The sequence below is a fragment of the Phyllostomus discolor genome, chromosome 6, assembly GCF_004126475.2.
Source record: "Phyllostomus discolor isolate MPI-MPIP mPhyDis1 chromosome 6, mPhyDis1.pri.v3, whole genome shotgun sequence".
Classification (NCBI taxonomy): domain Eukaryota; kingdom Metazoa; phylum Chordata; class Mammalia; order Chiroptera; family Phyllostomidae; genus Phyllostomus; species Phyllostomus discolor.
This window is the reverse complement of record NC_040908.2, coordinates 130,801,589-130,823,652: the sequence shown is the minus strand read 5'-3', so window position 1 is coordinate 130,823,652 and position 22,064 is coordinate 130,801,589. Positions and strand designations below refer to the sequence as shown.

At 50.9% G+C, this 22,064-nt stretch overlaps 1 protein-coding gene across 9 annotated transcripts in view; it reads right to left on the bottom strand.

Annotated features, from left to right (window-relative positions):
* Positions 1 to 22,064, bottom strand: part of LOC114499263 (F-actin-monooxygenase MICAL2) — a 214,194-nt gene that overhangs the window by 45,599 nt on the left and 146,531 nt on the right. For 7 of the 9 annotated variants that reach the window (XM_036029035.1, XM_036029034.1, XM_036029036.1 and 4 more), the window contains 5 exons: positions 19,171 to 19,354; positions 17,408 to 17,595; positions 12,441 to 12,509; positions 7,723 to 7,868; positions 5,419 to 6,718 (listed from right to left, as the gene is read on the bottom strand). In XM_036029035.1, the coding sequence (XP_035884928.1) occupies positions 5,419 to 6,718; positions 7,723 to 7,868; positions 12,441 to 12,509; positions 17,408 to 17,595; positions 19,171 to 19,354 (1,887 nt within the window). The remainder of the gene's footprint in view (positions 1 to 5,418; positions 6,719 to 7,722; positions 7,869 to 12,440; positions 12,510 to 17,407; positions 17,596 to 19,170; positions 19,355 to 22,064) is intronic. The other 2 variants (XM_036029038.1, XM_036029037.1) reach the window with 2 other exon arrangements.

Sequence of the window (22,064 nt, the reverse complement as noted above, 5' to 3'; positions counted from 1 at the left end):
CTCTGAGGCCACCAGGGTCATGTCTTTCTCACACTTCGAATATCTGACTTCAGGGATGGTCCATTCCCTGTTAACAGCTCGCCAGATGAGGTTAGGCCTACCTAGGATAATCTCCCTTTTGATTAATTCAAAGTCAGTTGGGTTGGAACCCAATTATATTTGCAAAAGCCCATTACCTAATCATGGGGGTAGAATCCATCATATCTACCTTCCCTCCACACTCACAAGGACAGGATGATACTGGGCAAACGCACCAGGGGTGGGAAGCAGGGGGCTCTCTTAGAATTTTGCCTACCAGAGTATGGAATGACTCGATTTCTGTAAAATCAAAACACTAGAAAAGAAATCTGTGATGATAAAAGTCACATGGTAAATGCTTGTGTTTGGCGGCACCTATATCTGGGGAGCAGCGTGAGCGAGGCTTCTGAGGGCTGGCAGTATTCTGTCTCTATCTCGGAAGTGGTTACACAAATGTGCACTTTGTAAAAACCCACCATGTGTGTACTTAGTATTTATGTGCTTTATCATATGTATACTGCACTAATACTGCAATAAAAAAAAGTTTATGCAAAAATAAAAAGGAGAAGTTTTCAGGGTACCTTCTTTAATTTTATATAAGAATAATAATTAGCATTAAAATTGTATAAAATAGATACTGGTAAGTATTTAAAATAGGTATATATTCCTAAGTAATTTAAACACTTTGAGTTTATGTATAACATTATAGAAAGTTCTGTTGCAAAAAAATAAGAAAAATTAAATTTCAGCTGTCTCTTATTAAAGGGATCATAAATTCAAGGCGCTTCAATTGGAATGACTTTTGAAAGTTTCTTGCTTTCTATTTGAGCATTTTTTTCTCTCTAGTGCATGGAAGTGCACAAGTTCAATGTGGAGAGAGCAGTGTCTGTGTGTGGTGTGTTTGTTGGGTTGGTCAGCGGCAGGGAAATGAAAGGAAACTAATGGGTTTAATCGGATAGGGTAGGTAAAATTGTAACATTGTTAGGATATTGGCCTAAACTCATTGAAGAGAAACAAAGGTTTCCTACCAGATGGGCCCAGACACTATTCCCACAGCTGGTCAGCCTTGCCCTAATTCCATTCTCTACATTCCCAGTCTGCCCCAGCCAAGGAAGTCACGGGGTTTCCTAATGAATATAAACAAATGCAGCCAGCCGTCCAGAGCCAGATCAGGAAAACACACGCACCCCAACTTGCTGGGATGAGCACAAACAGAAGTCATGCATGTGTGATGTAAATGAACTGATGGCTAATCTTACCTAGGAATTCGATACAAAATCTTAAAATATTAGGAAATGGAACAGAAAAGTATATTGAAACAATAAAACATCATGACCAAGTGGTATTTATTTCAGCAATTCAAGGATAGTTCAATATCAGTAAATCTATTATGTAATTCATATTAATCAAAATAAGAAAAAAATTATACAGTCATCTCAAAATGTGCTACAATGATATTTAATAAAATTCAACATCCGTTTGTGATGAAAAATATAGTTGACCTTGTTAGGGGCACCCAGCACCTTCCTCCACAGTGGAAATTTGGCATCTTACTTATGCTGGCCTTCTGACACTTGGATTCCCATTCACCAGCTGATCCAGGAACAACCCAGGGGTGAGCTGCTTGGGTCCATTGAGAACATCTGCATATTAGTGAATCCGCAGAGCTCCAACCCATGTTGTTCCCGTGTTGTTCGAGGGTCGACTGCACTTTTAATAAGATATGACTAGATGGCTCTTTCCTTAAAATGGTCACATACACCGGGGTCGACCCAGGGGCTAGCATCGTGTGTAAATGAGAAAAGGTTATTGTCATTAATGAGATGCATTCTCATTAAAGTTCGGAATGTAATAATGAAATGATCATCACTATTTTTATTTAATATTGTTTCTGCAGATTCTGGAAACCAAAGAGACTAAGGAAACAGCATAAATTAGAGGCACACAACTTTAAAACAAGAGATGAAATTGTCACTACTTGCCCATGTTGTGATTGTGTATTTTGGGGAGGACCCAGGAGAATTCGCTGGAAAATTTTACAAGCAAAGAGAATTCAGTAAAGTGGATGGGTACAGAACTACTGTATAGAAATCAATAACTCTCATGCACACAACCAGTAGTAGCAAGATAAAATGGAAATAGTTTATGTACAACAGCAACAAAAATTAAACAAATCTAATAATAAACTTAATGATAAATATGTAAAAGCTACTTCATTTACAGTTGAGAATATTCCTGAGGGTCACAATAAAAGATAGGAACACATAAAAAGTCAATTCATATCATAAGGTTGTAAGTTCTTTCAAGTAAGTTTGTAAACTTAACTCAATCCCGTAAAAGTATTCACAGGATTTTTCTTTTTGGAACACAGACAGGCCAAGCCTCAATCCATACAGAACATCAAACAAGCAAGAAGAACCAGGACATTTTTAAAAGAGATCAATAATGGAATACTCTTTCTATCTGATAGTATAGCACACAAATTTTAAAATACATATAAGCATAAAGTAAAATAATTAAAACAGTGTGGTACTGATACATAAAAGACAACCCAGTAGGATATAATAAATGGTGTGGAAATCAACCCAGGTACTGGAATTTGATGCATGATAAAGATGTCCTCTCACATAAGGGAGGAAAAAGATGAATTATTCACAAAATTATGTAAAGATACCTGGGGAAATATCTAAAAAAATAAGGTTGGATCCATATCTCATATTTTACACTAGGAAAAATGTAAATATTTAAATGTAAAAAATTAAAAACGAACAAAAGACTACAAGAAAGTATAAGAAAATTCTCCTATAAACTTGGATGACACTCTTTCTGAACTATAAAAGCCCAGGAACCATAAAATGAGAAATTGCTTACAACTACTATATAAAAATAAAACTTTCATATGACAAAAACTACCATAAATACAGTAAACACAAAATACTGGGAGAAGTATTTGTAATTCACATCACACAAAAAAGGGCTAAATTTCCCTTTTAAAATAGTCCCTATATATCCTTAAGAAAAATACCAGCCCCACAAAAAAACTAGATAAAGAACAGAAATAATAGTTCACAGAAAAGAAAATATTCATGGCTATGGAAAGATGCTTGCCCTGGTCGGGTAACTCAGTTGGTTAGAGCATCATCCCGATAAATCCAAGGTTGTAGGTTTGATCCCTGGTCAGGGCACATACCAGAATCAACCAGTGAGTGCATAAATAAGTGGAACAACAACTTGATGCTTCTCTCTTTCTCTCTCTTCCCTTTTCTCTCTCTGTCTCCTTTCCTCTCTCTAAAAATCAACAAACAAAATTAAAACAAAAGATGCTTCATCATCTATCAGATTGGTCTTTACCAATCTGAAATGAAAAAAAAAGGTTGTGTAACAGGCTTTATAGAAACCGCACTCTCCTACTTCGCTGCTGGGAGTGTGAACCGCACCCGTGATGGGGGATGCTGACAGCTACATTCTCGATTCACATGTCCTTTGTTCCAGCATTTCCATTTCTGGGAATTTACCCTACAGATAAATTCACACACATATGCCAAGTGGCCTAAATTCTTAAATATTGTGTGCAGTTTGTAATCACAAAGATTTGAAATGACTTAAAGTTTCCATCACAGGAGACCCACTACTGAAATGGTGGCACACGCACACAACGGAATACTTGGTAGCTATAAAACAAAGCAGAAAGCTCTCCAGGCACTGATATGGAATGATCTCCCAAACAAAATTAAAGTAGAAAACAGTGTGTACAACAGGCTAGCATGCTAGTAGTTGTGAAAGAATAAACATACAATGTGTGAATTTGCTTGAGTGTTCGTCAGTCCTGTGTGAAAGAAAGACAAAGAACCTGGTGATGATCCTGACACTGGGGATGGGAGCTGGGCGGCTTGGGGAAGAGGGAGGGAGATGGGATGCTCTGTGCTCTCGCACACTTTTATTTTGAGCCGCGTGAATGGATTATTATCAAAACATGCACAAACACACTCAAGTTTATGCTGTGATGTGTTGGCTGTACTTATATTTCAGCCTGCACACGCTTATGCTGAACTTGGATGGAAATACAATCTCTTGTTAATCTATGTAGCTTTTGGGCTAAGGCACCAAAGGAGAGAAATAATTTTTTGCTTGAAAGCCTAAGTTCTAAAATAAACGTTAAATAAGAAAATGAAACATCAAAAAACAAAGAAAAACAAAGTTGTTCAACAACAGGAATAGTAGAGTCACAGTTTGTTTAAAGCAATCAAATAAATATCAACAACAGAAATCATGTGAGTGTTTAACTAAACTGTCTCTAAGGAGACACACACACACACACACACACACACAACTCTGGCCAGGGGGTGTGAGAGAATACAAGTTACTTTTTTGAGATATTTACATATTGTTGAATTATCCTGATTTCTTAATATATTAATTCATTTTACAATTACAAAATCATACAAGTTTTAAACACAAAAGCCTAAGGTTCAATTGGTAAACAAATATAAATAAACATGTTTACACTAATAATAAAAGAATACAAGTTTAAAAGTGGCACCATTCATAGAAAATTGGTTTGCATTTACAGCTTACATTCAATGTTATTTTGAGGCACCATGTTTTGGCTGGTAACGTAGGAATATTTAAGACCCAGGACACCCAACGCACAGTGTGCCGGGGAAGGTGCTCTCCCACTGTAGTGGTGGAACATAAACTGGCACCTTCCCCCGGGGTTTTAACTGAAATTTACAACATGCGGTCGTAAGAACTAACACAGAGAGACCCCACGTACCCTTCACCCACGGGCTTCTCTTTTAAAGGGCAATTTGTCAGTGCAAATTGAGAATCTTAAAAATATTCATGTTTTCATCCAGAAATCCCATTTCTTGGAACCTATCCTAAAAAAATAATTCAAAGGAAAGGAAAAGCTATAATGCATAAAAATGTCCACCCAAGACCATATATAAGTATATTTATATATATAATTTATATATACATATATCTGTAACTTTAATGATAAAAATCAGTTCATTAAATAACACAGCCACTAGATAGACTATTCTAGATCCACTAAATCACATTTATGTAAACTATGAGGTAATTGGCTTAATCCCTATAATATAATGTTGATTTAAAAAGATGCAGAACTTAATGCATCTTTTACATATGTAAAAATTTATATAGGAACAGCGAGTGGGAAAGTGATGATGTGATGATTAATTATCTCTTTCTAAACTTTCTATAACATAATTTCGAATTTGATTTTTTCCATATTTTTCAAATTCAACTTTTTCTACTTTTGTCAGAATTTAATTTGAGGAGCAAAATAAAGTGAAAGATGCCTGTTTATGAATCCAGTAATGGGACACTAACTGCCCGGCATGGTCGGTAGCCTTGGGTGAGGAAAGAGCCACTTACTTGCATCGTGCGCTGGAGAAGGAGGGCGCGCTCGCTGCCCCAGGTAACTGACAGGCCGCGCCTGCTTCTCCGGGGCCTGGGCACTGTCCACAGGCAGCACCTTCCCCCTGGGGATGCTAAAGAGGTCACGGAGGTCTTTTCTTTGTCTGGAGTCTTGGAGCGGGCTCTCAAAGGGTTTGTCTTTGAGTCCGAGAGCCGAAAAGAGCGAGATTTTTTTCTTTGGACTCCTGGAAGCATCTGGGAAGGTCTCTTGCAGACTCACTTTCTCCAGGAGCGTGGGGACATCTTCCATCTTGTTGCAGGACGGGGACGTGAACGCAGGAAACATCCTGGAAGGCCGGCTGGGCAAACTGCGGGTGCGGAGGGCAGGGTGAGCAAGGCGCGGGGCGGAGGTCTGGGCCGCTCTGGTGGGCGGGGTGCCCAGGGAGAAGAAGGTCGAGGTCCTACTTGTCATGTCTCTCCCGGGGGACTGCTGGCCCCAGTCTTTATTGGGGCTGGGTTTCCGAAGGCTGAATGAGCGAGGGCAAGCTTGCGGCTGGCCTGTGGACAAAGCTGTTGATTCTGGTTTGGTCCAGGGCTTCCTCCCACCCTCGGAGTTTGGGAGGAGGGGCTCCAGCGACCTTCGGATGGCATTGGCAATGAGCCTCAGTGGGGACTTGGGGGGAGCCACGCTTCGCTCCCCTGGAGTCCTTTCAGTTGGGGTCCCATTTTTCTCCTGAGCCTCTGCCTGGGCTGGCGGGGTCTCTCTCCCCGCCCTAGGGAGCACCAAGGGGCGGACTGGTTTCAGCACGCGGCCTCCTCTACCATTCTCAGCACTCTTCTGGGAAAGTTGTGGCCCACCTTCAATGTGCAGGCTCTGGGGTTTGAAGTCATTCCAATCCAGCAGCCTGGTCTTCTGCTCCTGAGTGAGGGCCAACTTCTTCAAGCCCAACTTCTTGCCCTCTGCCAGCTCTGACCCACCCCCCTCTCCCTTCTGGGAATCAGCATTCCCTTCCCCTGAGTTCTCTCCAGCCCTGGGAGACGGCTCTGGGTCTTGCAAGCACTTGTCCTTCCCTGCAATGGTGTGTGGGCCTCTGTGGATGCTTCTGGGGTCCTGACAGCCATTCGAAGGCATCTCCGCAGGGCTGGGTGGCCTGGGGCCTGCAAGGCCATCTGCACCAGGCCTCACCAGGCAGTATTCTGCCCGCTCCAGCACCTGGCCGTGAGGCAGATACAGAGGGATTTCTGTGGGTGCTCCTTGGGCTCTGGCTCGCCTCAGAAAGATTGGGGTGGAAGGACTGAAATGACCTCTTGAGAACTGCTGGGGAAAAAAATTACAGGGATTTAGAAATTTCTACCATTTATTTTTATGAGGAAGGTACAGCTTAGTCTGTAGCCCCTGCCCTCCATTTCTCCAGGTCTCAGGTACCTGGAGTTAAAAAGAATTCTGCCTAGGACGATTTCAGAGGGCAGCTCTTCGTTCACATGGCTACGGTGGGACGTGCTGGGATCTGCCTGGAGCCCCTGTATCAGCATCGATCCAAGGCTTTTCTGGGTCTCGGATTAGGTGGGTAGGAAGCCAGAAGGTAAGACGAAGACACTGACAAGCTCCTGGGCCTGTGATGGCAGGGCTGGCCTGGCCCCTCTGGGCAGTTAGGCACACAGGCGTGGCTTGCCCAGCCAGGGTCCCTACCAGCAGGCACACTCCACGCACTGGTATGTTCCTCCGGCTACCAAGAAACAATGACCTCCACCTTGAAGCCCCCTGGGCTGGAGCTGCGGTAGCAGGATGGCTGTTACAACCTTCCCGTGACTTTTCTACCCCTGACGCATGCTCCCACCACTGAGAAAGTAGCCGTTTCTAGCTTGCAGGAACTTGGCCCTTGGCAAAGGCAGACCACAGGTGGAGGCTAGAAGGTGTGGCTATGCCCTGCTGAGAGCCCTGGCTGAGGGGCAGGTCAGGGGACAGGGGCTTCACAGAAGCATGTGCTCTTCTGCCTCATGCACACTCCTGCCCAGAGCCCAGAGCAGGGTCCGCCGCGGCCCAGAGGCCTAATAAACTCACATTAAAGGAAAGAGTCCAACCTTGCATTTCTCACAGAAGTCATTTTCTATACAAGGGAAATGCTGCTTCCAGGATTCTCAGCTCCTCCCAAAGGTACCCTCAGGGTGAGTTTCTGGGAAAGGGACTTGGAAGGAGCCCTCGCTTTGCACACGGGGTGAGAAACCTAACAGTGCTAAGAAACTAGAGCTAAGTGTCGAAGTGGGAGGTGCAGAAGCAGCTCACTTTCCTAACACCTGTGCAGGGCCCTGCGGGGTGCCTACCTGGGGTAGAGAGGAACCGTCCAGAGTTCTGCCTGTGACGCTGCCCGAGGAAGATGCTGGGGAAGACTCTGCGGAAGACAACGAGGAAGGAGAAACAGAAGGGGAAGCTTCCTGTGGAGGCGTTTTGTGGTTCACTGGCGTCAAACCTACCAAGGAAAGAACATACATTCTGTTACAGAGTGGCTATTACCTTATTTCATGCTGAAAAGAGGAGGTTGGGAACACTGACTCTATAGATGCACAGGGGGGAAGAATCAGAGGTGGATTCGAGGCCTGAGGCCCACGGCCTGAGACTTGCAGGGACGGGAGCAGGAGTGGCAGCTCCTGTGAGTGAGGGGGGTCTCAGAAGAAAAGTCCAGGAGCCACTGTGCTTTGTTCTCACGGGAGAACATCCCTGAAATGTTCTCACAGGAGGTGAAACAGGAAGTCCCGCCCTGGGCGTTTCCTAGAAATGGGCATCTACCGCTAACATTCGCCTTGGGCCATGGCGGCTGGAGGCTGGAGCGGAGTTAAAACACTCGGTCAGTAAACCACCTGCGGCCTCTTCCCACACGACGCTGATGCCGAGGCCGCACCGCTAGTGGTGGGCACAGACAGGACAGGCCGTCGCTGCTTGTGAAACAGCTCTTCTTTCTCACACGTGTGCCAAGGGGCTCTCAGATGAGAGGGTCAGTGTGGGATTTTCAGGGAACACACGGGAGGGAGGTTATGATGAGTATCAAGTCATCTGAAGCACGTGGAGTGAGGCTCGTGCCAAGCTTCTGCTGGTCAGGGAACAGACAGAGGTGCAGTGGACGTGCTCAGAGCAACGGGAAAAAGGAGTGTGGACAAGGCCAAGAGGACACGCCTGGCTCTGCATGGGGGGTGGGAAGGCGGGGGGGGCTGAAATCAATTCGTTGAGCAACAGCAGAATTCAGATAGTGGTAGCCTAGAAGGTCAATCTCATTCTCCCTTTCTCACCTTCTCTCATGAGGGCACACACCTGTGCACAGATACCCCCTAGGAACCCTACTTCTAAAGTTGCAAGCATTTTGTTTCCATGCTGAGCTATGTCAGGAGCCTGCCTTTAAAGGGATTCAGAAGACGCCATGCTCTCTTTCAGATTTGCCTGTCGCCCTCTGACCCTGCAGCCAAGCCAGCTCTCCCATGAACCCTGCAGGCACACAAGGCTGCCCAGGGCCACAGTCTCTCACTATCCACTCCTGCCGGACTCCCTGCTGACCCATTCCCACGTTCCTCCGAGGTGCCCAGCCTGCAGATTTTAGCTCTCTTCCTAACTCAGCACAATCCCCTGGCCTCAGTTTCCCCAACACTGTGGGTAAGAGAGGGGTTCCTCCTCCGGGAGTCACCCAGGCTAGGCCAAAGCCACGCCCTGACCCAAGAAGCATTCCTTCCAGGCCCAGCTCCACAGGGCACCAGGCAGGGGGTTTCGGCATTCCGTCCTGCTTTGCTGATGCACACATGTGAGCCTGTCGGAGCAGGTACCCCAGTCCTGGGCTCTGGAAGGACAGCCACCGGGCACATGTAGTCAGGAAGTCCCCAAAGGGAAGCCCTCCAGAATGCTTCAGGGGGAAAAGGCAACTCAGGGGAACAGATCGGAGGTGACAGGAAGGAGCTGCTGGGCAGAAAGACCGCTGGCTGCCTGGGGCTGACTCAGGGGAGGCAGCTGGCCGGTTACCCAACCCCCTGGCTCAGCCCATAGCCCCATCTCGGCCCACGGTGAGATGGTTCGAACCTAAAAAGGCAAGAGCTGTGAGCTGTTGCCCAGCTTCCTGTGCTGGGTTTGCCAAATTCCTGCCAAATTCCTTCTCCTCCTCTTCCTTGCCCCCTCCGTCTCCTCTATCTGCCACCTCCTGACTCAAACCCTGAACTTGTCTCAAGTCCCCTCAGCTCAACACACTGCCTTTTTGTTCCACCAAGGAGCTTTCTGGGAACCTTCTGACTCAGTGCCAGGGCCCCCTTGGCAGCCAAGCCCAACAGGAAAGCCTTGGGGTGCACAAGGTCCTGACCCAGCAGCTGCTCACTCTCTCCTCCTTTCTCTAGTCCCCACCCTCGCCCCAGCTAGTGGGGTCCCTTGCCACGCACGTTCCTCACGCACTGTCTCCAGGAGAACATGGGGCAGGGGGAAGAGTTTGAGGAGATGGGCTAACAAAGCACCTGCCATTCAGGCCTCTGCTTGGGAGGTGGGTGCCACCTGGGAGAGGAAGGTGAGGCCAGAGCGGAGTTGAGCAGTGAGAGGGAATCTCATCTGCCCAAGGTGGCTGATGTCTTTGGGTTCCCTCAGAAAATGGTAAAGGGGTGCCTGGAACCCCACTTCCTTTACATCCACACCACCTTCCTGACACTGAGCAAGTTTCTTAACCCCCCACCCTGTTTCCCCCACCAGAAAACAAGAAGTCTACAGCTGCTTTGGGGGAGATTGAAGGAATAAGATGAGATAAAAAGAGATGCCCAGTGTAGGATGAAAAAATGCTACATGCTGGCTGAACAGTAATTCCAGCCCCGCTCCCCTTCCCACACACACACGTGGTAGCTAACAAATACACCGCTGAACCGCCGACCTGTTCCGGAGGGCGCTGCTCCCTCACGCCAGACAGGATTTCTCTAACCTGTGCGGGCACTAAGTCCCCATTCGTCAGCTCAGATCCTTCTCTGCCAGCCCTATCTTTTTGTTAAACCCTGGCATGGGGCAGCCAGGGCTGCCCCGCCCTGTGCAGGGGCCTCAGTCCTGGGTGCTGCTGGTCCTTCCGGCCCCTTTGTGCAAAGGGGGCTGATGAGCCTGGGTCACAGCCCCACAGCCCATCTGGATCAAGTGCCGGTCCTCTGGGCCCTCCAGATCCTTGAGGTCATTCAGATGAACATGGTCACCTGGAGGAGGATGCCAAGGGCAACCTCACAGAACCAGCCTTTTGAGGGTAGTAACTGAACAGAGAAGCTGGTGCCCCATGTTTGGCTCCCTCTACAACAGGACTAGACTTGCCCATTGAGGTTTCCTCTTGGGAAATATGAAAATGACAAAAAAAAAAAAAAAAAGATAGCTCTAGTGGCTTTCAGCTCTGGGGATTTTAAGAGACTGGGACCGCAGAGTTCAGCTTCCCAGAATTTGGAGCTCAGGCAATGGTCCAAATGCTCCCAAAGTCTTGGAGCGCCCTCTAGGGGCAGAAGCCTGCACAGTCCTGAACGCATATGCTTCATTTGTTTCTGCACTCAGTCCAGCCTGCTTGTTTCCTGGTTTGTTCATTCATTTGCTCCCTCTTCACTTTTAAACTCATTCATTCGTCCATTTATTCTTTCAGCAAGGAAGTACTTGGCGCCTCCTTTGGGCCAGGTTCATGCTAGGCACTAGGCCTATAGAAATGGTTCGAACTGAAGGCCTGCCCTCAAACCTCCTTTTAACAATACCTGATACTCCCGAGATAACTAAGGACAGGCTGAGGTCTCCAGGCCCATCCCAGCAACCGTGCTGCTGGCCCCCAGTCCCCTCTGCTGGTGCTCAGTACAGATGACTGGAAGCACTGGGATGGAATCTGCACCCAAATGGACCCATCCACAGAAGCATAAGTCCCATGACTGGGGGAGGGGTGATGGTGGGGAGGAGAAAAGATGGCTTGTGGAAAAGGCCTGGCCCAGGTCCTCAGGAAACAGCCATTGGCTCCTTCCCCTCACTCTTACTGCCTGGAGCTGTGAGCTGATCAAGAGTTATTTTAGGTTGTCCCAGGTGAGGTGTCCTGCCCAGGTGTGCAGCCCCGATCTAGCCCCAGAGGCACCCATGTCCCCGCCTGACCCAGTAGAAGAGGCTGCAGGTCTGGGGGTTGCTGGGAGAATGACTCACTGGCGCTGACTCAGAAGGAAGGAGTCAACTAAATTAGCACTCTGTTCCAACTTCAATAACGTTTCGTTTTTAGAAAACTTTGTCTGACCCAGGGCTTTCCTGGGATCGTCTCTTCTAGAGCGAGCTCCGGAGAGGGGTGTAAGGGCAGGAAGAGGTGGGAGGCAGCCGCGGACTTGGAATCGGAAGAAGCCCTGCCCCTCTTGGGCTCAGCTAGGAAATCCCTGCTCTGTAATTGCTGCCCCGGGAATATGGGCAGCCCTGGGATGCTGGGCTGTGGTCGCTGCGCCCCCTAGTGGGAGCCTGCTGCTTTGGCATCCACCATGGGCTCTGGTCCTCATCCACCCTTCTCTTCCTTGGGATTCGAGGACTAACTGTCTGCTCTGAAAAAAGGAGCAGGGCAGTGTGTATTTGTGCATTTGTGCACATTTGCTTGCAAGCATATGTGTGTGTGTGTACGTTTGTGTGTGGCTTCCTTCATTGCTTTGCCCATAACTGCATGAAGTTAAGCTCAGGCTCAACTCCAGAGTACTGAATCAAAACATACAGTGACCCAGGGCCTCAGAGTCCTCATCGGTACTTCAAAAAGCTTGGAGCTGATGCAGTAAGGTCCCTTCCAAGTGGAACTGAGTTCTAAGGCTCCATGACTCTGGAGTGGGGAGCTGAGGGGGAAGGGAAGGTCCCAGATCCCTTGGGAAGTGCTTCCTCTCATCAGCGGAAATAGGGTCAACCTTGTATTTCTTTCCTTGCCCCTCACATCCAGGAGGCCAGGTCAGAGAGGCCATGTAAGGAATGAGAACAGCTGTCCCTGAGAATGAATCAGAGAACTCTTGCCCACCCAGCACCCACGCCCACGCCCACGCCCACCCCCAGAGAGCTCATGACTCACTGGACTGGAATTTTCTTCTCCAGCTCTGGTGTCTGCTGGGAAACTGGAAGCTGCTGGCCCGCTGCAGAGCTGTAGTGGAAAAAAGAATGGGGCGGGGAAGATGGGGAGGGAGGAAGAGTCTGTTAAACACGTAGGAAAAAGTAGGAAGTTTTCTCCTCCGGTCCCTTTGCCAAAAGTTAATCAACTAGTGATCGTGATGGACTGAGCCCCTTCCTTCCCTCAGACTGCGCCTTCCTGTCCCCACAACGCACACCTCCGATTTCTCACTCACTCATTCATTCATCAAATATTTATTGAGACCCTGCTATGGGGTCTCAATAAATACTAGAGGTACTGCTTGAAGTACTGCCACCTTGCAGAAAAGGGCTCATATTATGAGCTATCATTCTAAACTGTCCATCATTAATAAGCATATATATGTGTACATGTTTATTTGCCTACATGTATAAGCCTATACCTGCAAGCCCACCTACACACACTTACTTGTTTTTTAGCAGAGCCAAAGTCTCACATCAGTGCCCCATATTTGCAATAGACAAAAACAGGGCTGCTCTCACTGAAACCTGGAGGCTGCAGAAATCTCTCACCTCTTTTCCCCACCCCCTCAGAGCCCTGGAATCCTCTGGGGACCAGTTTTAACTGAACCTCTGCACCATCCATTGCCCCGAACATCCCGTTGGCCTTGGTTCCAATGGGAACATGTACAGGAGGCTGTGGACTGTGCACCGGCAGCCCTCCTGCCAGCTGGGCCTTGAGAATTAGCTGAGCGGAGTGAACACCACATGGGGAAGAAAATTCCCACACTGGGCCCTCAGATTTTGCCTCAGGCCCCAGGTCCCTGTGGTGGTTCCTTCACAGCCTTGGGATAAAGAATGGGGGTGACTGAGGCATGCACAATGCTCACACAGGCGTGGTCAGGAGGCATGGAAGGAAGCCAGGCCGTGGGAGTGCTGTGGGTGTGGGAGAAGGAGTGTGGGAAAGGCCTGAGTGCAGGGCACTCTGAATCTAGGGCCCAGCTGGCACAGCCCTGTCTCTCTCAGTACAAAGTCCTGATGCTACTCCCTGGCTGGTGCTCAGAACTGGTGTCAACTCTTCTCAGCCGAGCTGTGCAACACGCATGCCAACCACTGCCCGGGGCTGCCTTTCCACAGTGGCCCTTTGGTGCCTGACACCCCTCCCCGCCTTACTCAACTAAGAGAGGCTTGGAGTCCACTCTGACTGGTGGGTCCCCATCCCACAGGCCTGGTTCCATAATTACACCCGTGGGTCAAGGGCAGCCTGTGGGGACAGTCACGGGGTGTAGGCTCCCCATGTTTCCATCACAGCGTGAATGGTCTGCCTACAATTTCGGTCCACTTCCACCCACCAGGTGTAGGTCAGGGTTTCCCAGGCTGGGCGTTTGGCACAAGGAGCAAGCAGGCCTCGCGCAGAGCTCTGTCCTGCTAAGCAAAGTTGACCTGTTCATCAGCTAACGGAGAAATTACTCCAGAAACAAAGAAGGATGCTTTAAGCTCTTATCGCTTCTCCCTGGCTTTTAACTCTGTAGACTGGAACTTATGAGAAATGGCTAAAGTTCATGAGAGATTTTCCATCTCTGGTGCACATAGGGCGACACATACACATTTTTACCACAAAAGGAGCAGCAGGGCGGGTAATGATCTGACCTGGTAGTTCTGAGCAGAGTAAAGCAGGGCTGTTCCCCTGTCCTCCCCCCCCTTTTTTTTTTTTTTTTACTATTTATCCGTTCACTCATTTATTTATTTAATTTCTTCATACCTATTTTAGGGAGTGCTTTTGGAGATCTTACAGGGTATTGCGCCATATGGTGCTGATGTTATTTTATTGTTACAAACTAGGAGTGCCCTCCATAGGTCAAAGTATTGTCGGAAAAATACCAAATTCTCCAAATCAGAGTAAGTAGGGGGTCGACTGTCATCCCAACTCTAATGGGTTTATGTCCAAAAGCCCAGGGCACTACATGAACTCATTTAGTCGCTCAGGCGTGCATTCTAACCACTAGCTCATCCAGGCCGGCCTCTGGGAAGCTGCTCTTCTGAGACTCCCAAAGCAGGGGGAGTGGGGGAGGGGGAATGCGGCCCTCCTGCTGGGAAGTCTCTGCAGGGCCGACAGAAAGTACTGGTACTTGGCCCCACTGTAGACCCACCGAGTCTCAATTTCTCAAGATGGGAGGATAGAAATATGCCTTTAAAACAAGATTTTAAAGAATGGATAAATGAGGTGTTTTCGGAGAGCATGGCAGAGAGTTTCCTCTGGCCTCCATAGCACAGGGCTGAAGTTCTGTTTCAGCCCGTCACCTTGGGCGTGCTCTGTGCTGAAGAACCTTGAGGAAGTGATAGGTTCCTTGGTGAGCTGAGGTGGTCCCAAACTGTGGCAAATATACATAACATAAACATGACCATTTTAGTCATTTAAGTGTAGAGTTCAGTGGCGTTGAGGACATCCGTGTCGTGGTGCCACCGTCCCCATCCTCCATCTCCAGAAATCTTTCCTTGTCCCGAACTGAAACTCTGTGCCCATTGAACAGCTCCCGCTGGCCCTCTTCCCCTGGCCCTGGTGAGCACCGTTCCCCTTTCTGTCTCTACGAATCTGATGATCCTTGGCCCCTTGGAGAAGTGGAGCTCACACCACACCTGTCTTTTTGTGTCTGGCTTATTTCACTCAGAACAATGACTCCCAGACTCATTCATGTCGCAGTGTGTGACAGAATTTCCTTCCATTTGAAGGCTGAACGACCTCTCGCTGTGTGGCTGCAGCAGTCTGTTTGTGCCCTCGTCCCCCTGTTGACGGACAGGTGGGGCATTTCCCCCGCTGGCGACTGTGGATGCTGCTGCTGTGTGTGAGCCTGGTGTGCCTGGCGGATTCTTCGTGAAGCGGTTTGTCTTGCTCTTGTCCAGCATTTTCCCCGCTCCCCTCGGAGCCATGGATCCGAGTGAAGACTGTGGTCCATAAAGTTCCCCGACACCCACGACCTGATGCCAGCTCTATCTACATCATCTGGTAAAAGGGTGCGCTCACCACAGAAGCCAACACAAAGCACGGCACTTACACCATGCTGGAGGTCTGGGCCTTACAACGTGGCTGGCTTTGCAATGACCAAAACCCTCACAGATGAAGACGAAATCGACGGAAGAGGGTCTGAAAGTCATGTGGCCTGTCCCCCTCTCTGTCTGCTCTATATTTTATTCTGGGATTAAACTGGACTGTCAGAAACACAATGGCCGCCACATTTGGCCGCCCGGCCCTGTGCTCTCCGCCGGCCCCCAGCCCCCTGGGAGAGCTGCTCCTGTCAAGCCCTGCCCTGTGGCCAGGCCCTCACCCACCCATGAGGGTGTGCATGGAACAGCTGCAGGGGCACTGTGGCTGCATGGTCTGCAGAGCCACCATGGAGGACAGGTCCAGTGCGTCTCTCAACATCATCTATTGACATGAGCTGGGAAATTTCTCCCAGGCAGAACGCTGGAAAAGTGGCGCCTGCTCTGAGACCTGCCGCTGTAAACCAACATGGTTTTCCCTCCTGAACAATGGGAATAAAACCATCTATTTCCTTGTTAACGCTGGCAGCCAGAGAATTCGGAATCAGACATATGATTCCGCCAGAACAACTGTTTGGGACTGTGACATGCTCTCTGAGGGCTGTCCCTTCTCAGCTAGTTTGCCAACCCTGATCTTGAGGCTTCGCTTTTGTGTATATAGACACACAGTTTTATGTCTTTCTTATGTGTTGCCTAAAATCCCCTGGCAACTGAAGGGAGAGGAGAAATAGGGGGAAGGAACGAAAGGCAGGCAGGCTTCATATTTATGAGTGAGGAGGCTGGAGTCCCGGCAGGCAGCCGGGCCAACCGAGGCCAGCAGTGCCCAGACAGAGACAGGCTGCCCCTGGCTGGGCACTGCACAGCACTCGCTTCACTGCAGGTGCTAAGCCTTTTCTGGACAGCTCCACAAGTGGTACTTGGCAAACGATTCTTTAAAAAAAAGAAAGAGGCTCACAGAGGGAGGTAAATTCAGAGTTTCCAGGATTCGGGCCTCAGCCTTGGCCTTCCTGGTGCACCACTTTCATGGTTCCTGTGAAACCAGCCCCCACTGGTGAGAACATTTCTAGGATCAGGTGGAGACTCTGCTCTCAGCCACCAGAGGGCGGTGCAGGACAAGTTGAGCTCCCACTCTCCCAGGCCAGCCAAAGGCAGCGGTGGTTCCTGCTAGTGGCAAGTTTCTATTAGCCTGTTCTTCCCACCTAGAGGACTCGCACTGCTGTTGACTGAATAAAAACACTTATTCAAGCCACCTTTCCAAAAACAAGTTGGGTATCTAAGGACAACTACTTCTTAGGGTGCAGAGGCAGCCAGCATTGGGCCATGCTGCTTGCTTGCAGGGCGCCCTCAGGCAGGCAGTCAGTCCATTTGCTCACCTGTGCACAGAGCGCCACAACGCTGACCTCACAGGGTCGCCCGAGGATGGCCTGTGTACAGGAAAATCCCTGCCCATTCCAGGCACTCAGTGAAAGTGCCTTTATTGTTATATAGGTCGTTTTCCTGCATCCCACGAGCCCCAAGCACTGGTACTGGCCCTGTGCTGCCCCCAGGTAGCTCTGGGCAAGCTGTCCTACCTGGGGTCGCATGTGCTCCCAGGGCAGCTGAGCCCACCCCCCTTCCCTGGTGGAATGCCAGAAGGGCCCCTCCGGAGATACAGAGGAGGCAGTAAGGAGACTGCTCCAGGCGAGAGGGCCCTGAGGCCACCTCACGTCTGCCTGCCTGGGACACACAAGGGCAGCCAGGCCCCTCGGCCACCGTCCTAGTTGAGATTCCAAAGCTTCCCATGAAGAAGGAGGTGGGCCTGGGTTAGCCCTGCTTGTACCCTAGCCCCCTAAAGTCCCAGCCCCACTGGCTCTGAGCCTGTGTGTCACACCTCCTATCGCCGGGGCCTCCTGTACAGGAGGGCTCTCTGCTCACCATGCAGAGCTCTGGGATCCTCAGGGCTCTGGGCCGAGAATGTCCTGGTCTGGGCCTCCCTCAGGGAGCTGTGGCGAGTGAGGGGCTGCGTTAGGGGGGCGGGTTCTGGCCGAGGGGGTCTTTCCTCACAGGGCTCTGCAGTGGAGGCCTTGCTGTTGCTGCCACCATGGTCCAACTCTTCATCCGAGCTGGAAGGAGAGGAGAGAGCGGGTGATGGGAGAGCCCTGCCGTTCATCCCCCAAGGCCGCAGCGCACTCTGCCCACCACCACCTCCAGCAGGCCATGGGGTTCAAGGGTGAGGGTGGGGTGGTTAGTTCCCCCTGCACCCAGCACCTGCCTCAGGCTTTGTTGTGGGCTGAACTGTGTACCCCCAGATTCATATTAAGTCCTAACCCCTAGGTTGCATTTAGAGGTAAAATCTTTTAAAAAGTAATTAAGTTAAAATGAGGTCATTAGGGTGAGCCTTAATTAATATGACTGGTGTCCTTACAAGGAGAGGAGATTAGGACATAGCGGGGTGGGCAGAGCAGGAAAATGTGAAGACGGCTGTCTATACATAAAATAAGGAGAGGGGCCTGGAGTGGGTCCTTCCCTCCCTCCCTCAGAAGGAGCCAACCCTGCCGACGCCGTGACCTCATACTTCCAGCCTCAGAACCGAGAGAAGAAATCTCTGTTGTGTAAGCCGCCCAGCCTGTGGTACTCTATGGCAGCCCCAGAGACGAGTACAGGTATGGGTCAGAGCAGGTGAAATGTTGGTCCTGACCCTTCAGACATTTAAGTGCTGACCAGGAGTGGAAGGGGCAGTGGAAAAGACTGCCTGGGGGTGGGGGGAGGGCGTGTTTAACCCAGTCTTAAATGACCAAGGGCAGGCGGGAATTCATGTGGCAGAGAGGTGGGAGCAAGATGTCCTAAGCGGCGGGGACAGCCCAGTCATGGCCTGAGGGTGATAAAGTGACATTTTAGTAAATATATATATGTATCTCATATATTTCGTCTCTTTCTGTCTCCATACATACACACACACACACACATATACATGTATACACATACGAGTGTATATACTTGGTCTGTGTTTATGCATATGAGGCCTGTCCTTGTATATTTGCTCTCTTTCTCCACATATATGTGCACATATATACATATACGTGTGTGTATACGCATGTATGCATCAGCATGCTTCTTTTTACTAGGTCGCTGCCCCTCGTCCATCTGGGAGAATTGGTGGGCTGCCCATCCAGCAGGCTGCCCGAGCCCACCAGTCAGTCATCCCGGTCCCATTCTCTGGTTAGCTCTGGGGGCGGGAATGTGATGTGGGTGGTCCCTTGGGAGGCCCACTGGAAATCCCGGTATGTGGGCATGAATTGCCGGGTGTGGGCTGAGGGAGGCCCGCACACAGAGACAGACTCTCCACCGGCTGCTGTAATCCCCTGTGCAGAGAGGCCACCAGGGGGAGCAGTTCTCCGAGGCTCTGGCTCCAGCCTGGCCTGGAGTGGGCACCACCCTTGCCTTTCCCCATCAGATGAACCCAAGTATTTGCCTTTGTTACTTAAGCTAGTTTGAGTCATTCTACGCAGTCTGCATATTAATTCTTCGATCTTATGCACTCTGTGAAACAGGTGCTGCGGTTGTCCCCATTTTACAGATGAGAAAATGGAGGAACAGAGAGGTTGTACTATAAGGCAGTAGAGAGAACACCAGCTTCTGAATGTGGACCCCCCCTTTCCCAGCCCATTCTGCCCCGTCCTGCAGTGGCCTGAGCATACCTGCTGTCGTCGCTGGTGACCAGGACACACACAGCCAGCACGTCCTGCCCAACCACGTCCTCCCCGGGGCTGATCCTCACGGAGGTCCACTCGGCAGGTGGGGGAGGGGGGGCTTTGCCTTCCCCATCACCAGGCTCGGGCTCCGAGATGCTCTTGGGCTTCTTGGGGGAGGTTGGCTCATCTGCCGAGAGGAGAAGAGGGTCTGGGGAGATGATGGCACGGCCAGCCCTGCAGGCACCTGCTCCCCCGGCAGAGGGTTGGGCGGGCTGCTGGCAGGGGCTAGAATCTGCCCCGGCTCCGCACTCCCTCCCCATAACAGAGTTGTGTTTTGCCCTGTGACCTTGTTGTCTGTCGCACCACAGAGCTGGGAGGCGCCTCCCTGCACAATGGACATGAGACTTGACCGGGAGGCCTATTTTGACCAGTGGAAATCAGTGGATGTGATGTGACTGGTGGCTTTCAGTGGCCTTGCTGTTTGGTGTGTCCACCCACACTCCTGCTAGTTGGCCATAAGAAGAGTTTGTCCCAGCCGGCCACCATCCCTCACGCCTTGGTCCCCGGTTGCAGGCACATGGAGCAGGTCAGGAGCCAACCTGCGGCTCGAAGCCTGGCTGATTCCATGAGTACCCAGGCCTCCCTTGGCCCTGCAGCCGGAAGTGGAGCCACCCAGACAATCTGCAGACCCATGGGCAAAAAAAAAAAAAAAAAAAAAAAAGATGCTACAAGCCACTGAGATTTTGGAGGCTTTTACACAGAATTACTACAGCAGAGACCTGACTTTGTACCTGGCTCATATCTGAGCCCACGTATGTGTGCTCGTGAGCTGCATGTACAAATACTTATACAGTCAACAGATGCTACTGCTCCAGGCCTGTGCTGGAGACTTGGAGGTGAATCAGCCGTGGTCTCTGCCTCCAAGGGTCTTTCTGTTCACAGGGGAGATAAGGCACATTCGCACATGTCTATGTAAGAAGGCAGGCCATCTCAGAGTGAAGCAGAGACAAGGTGGAAGGAGACAGAGACCTGACTTCCGTGCAGGAAGTGCTTGGTGTGGAAGGCACCACTGTGCCAAGGCTTGAGGAGGAGTAGGATTTGAACACACAGAGCAGAGAGAGGTGGTGCTTCAGGGGGTAGTCTCCTGGGAGCACAAGCAACGTGGGGAAGCACTGCCATCTGCACGGAACAGAAAGTAAGTCCGCAGGGCTGGAGGGCAGGATGTAAAAGCAACCAGCGGGAAATGACAGCAGCAGCTTCAACCCAGAAGGGCCTTGGGGGGCGAGGTGGAGGGTGCACTGACTGCAAGAGCAACCACTGAGAATCGGAAGGTGGGGGCTGGCCTTGTCAGCTCTGCATCCTAGAAAGATTGTTCTAGTTTCAGAGTGGACACTGGACTGCAGGACCCACGTGGAGCAGAGAGGGAGGCTGTGGGGGAGGCTAAGGGCAGAGAACGTGCAGCTGGAGAAGGGGAGTGAGGGAGCTGACAGTGGCGAGGCAGGATGGGGCTGATGCAGGCAGAGGTGCCCTGTGCCTGGCTGCAGTGGCACCTGGCCCACGGCCCCGGCCCCGGCAGCCCAGGGACCACCCAAACCTGCACAGCACATCCTTGTCCAGCAGGGCTGGGAGGGGGAACGGGGTGGGGCCTCTGCGCAGCTTCCTGGGCTTCTGGAGGGCTGGGGACATGGCTGACTGATGATCCCCTCAGTACTGCATGGTCAGCGCCAGCACCTCTCACAGTGGAGCCCAGACGTCAGTGGAGGGACTGGGTGGGGGAGGGGCCGCGGGGAGGCAGACACTTTGTGGACAAGAAGCTGGTGCTTCCTCTGATCAACCCCTCGCCCAGGCAGAGGGCCCCAGAGGAGGCCTCGCTCTGCCCCTCCTTCTGCCCCGAGGTCCGGACCACAGCTGGGTCTCTGGGATTCAGTGCCGGCCCTCAGGCTGGGCCTTCTAGACACTTCCGTTCATCCCCGAAGGCTCCTGCGCACGTGCACACACCAGGAGGGCTAGCCCCAGTGGTACTGGTGGGGGTACTGGCAGTGACCTAAAGGCAATGCCAAAGCAACACTGACTCATCGTCCAGCGCCCACGGTTAACACTCTGTGTCCATCACCTCCAACATCCTGGCAACCGAAGGGCAGGATTATCATCTTCGTTGTCTGGGCGGAAGAACACAGAGTCCAGGGAGCGACTCAGCTAGGGCCACCTGGTGAGTCAGCTGCATCAGCCGCCTGGGACACGGATCGGCCCCAGGTGAGGCACCAGAGTGTGCCCTGCCGTGCCACCTGCCCCAGGCCCGGCTGGACTTTGCCTTAAGTTATCTGCAGTCATAGGAGCTGCCAGAGGAAGGAGGTACCACCTCGAGCCAACCTAGCCAGCTGCCCACGGCCTCCGGAGGGAAGCAGGCCTGGTCCGAGCCGAGCATCACAGCCTCCTCTCAGGGATCTGGCCGTGCACACGTTCCCTCGTGAAAGCTGAGACTCCGGGGGCAGAGCCTGGCATTGCCCTGGGGAGTGTCTGTCTTCACACACCCACCACTCCCAGCAGCCAGGCCCAGGGCCCTTTCCTGGCTGGGCCCCGCTGCAGAGCCAGGGTGGGGACTCTCGTCACGGTTCCGCTGGTGGGATTGTTCCTGTTTCCACCCAGCTCTGGAGACCCTTCCACTCGCCCCCAGAGCCAAGGGGGACAACATGTTCTCCTGTGTCTTGCTATTAACCCCATTTTACAGGTTAGGAAACTTAAGATTGTGCCCCTGGGAAGGCAAAATGGAAGCAAAATCAAAACCCCTTTCTCCCAATTGCTCAAAGGGCTCTGTGGAGGGGGCAGGACAGGCCGTGCGAGGATCCTCTCCAGGCTCTTCCTCCTGAGCCGTGAGCCGACAGCAGCCAGCCCTTCCCCAG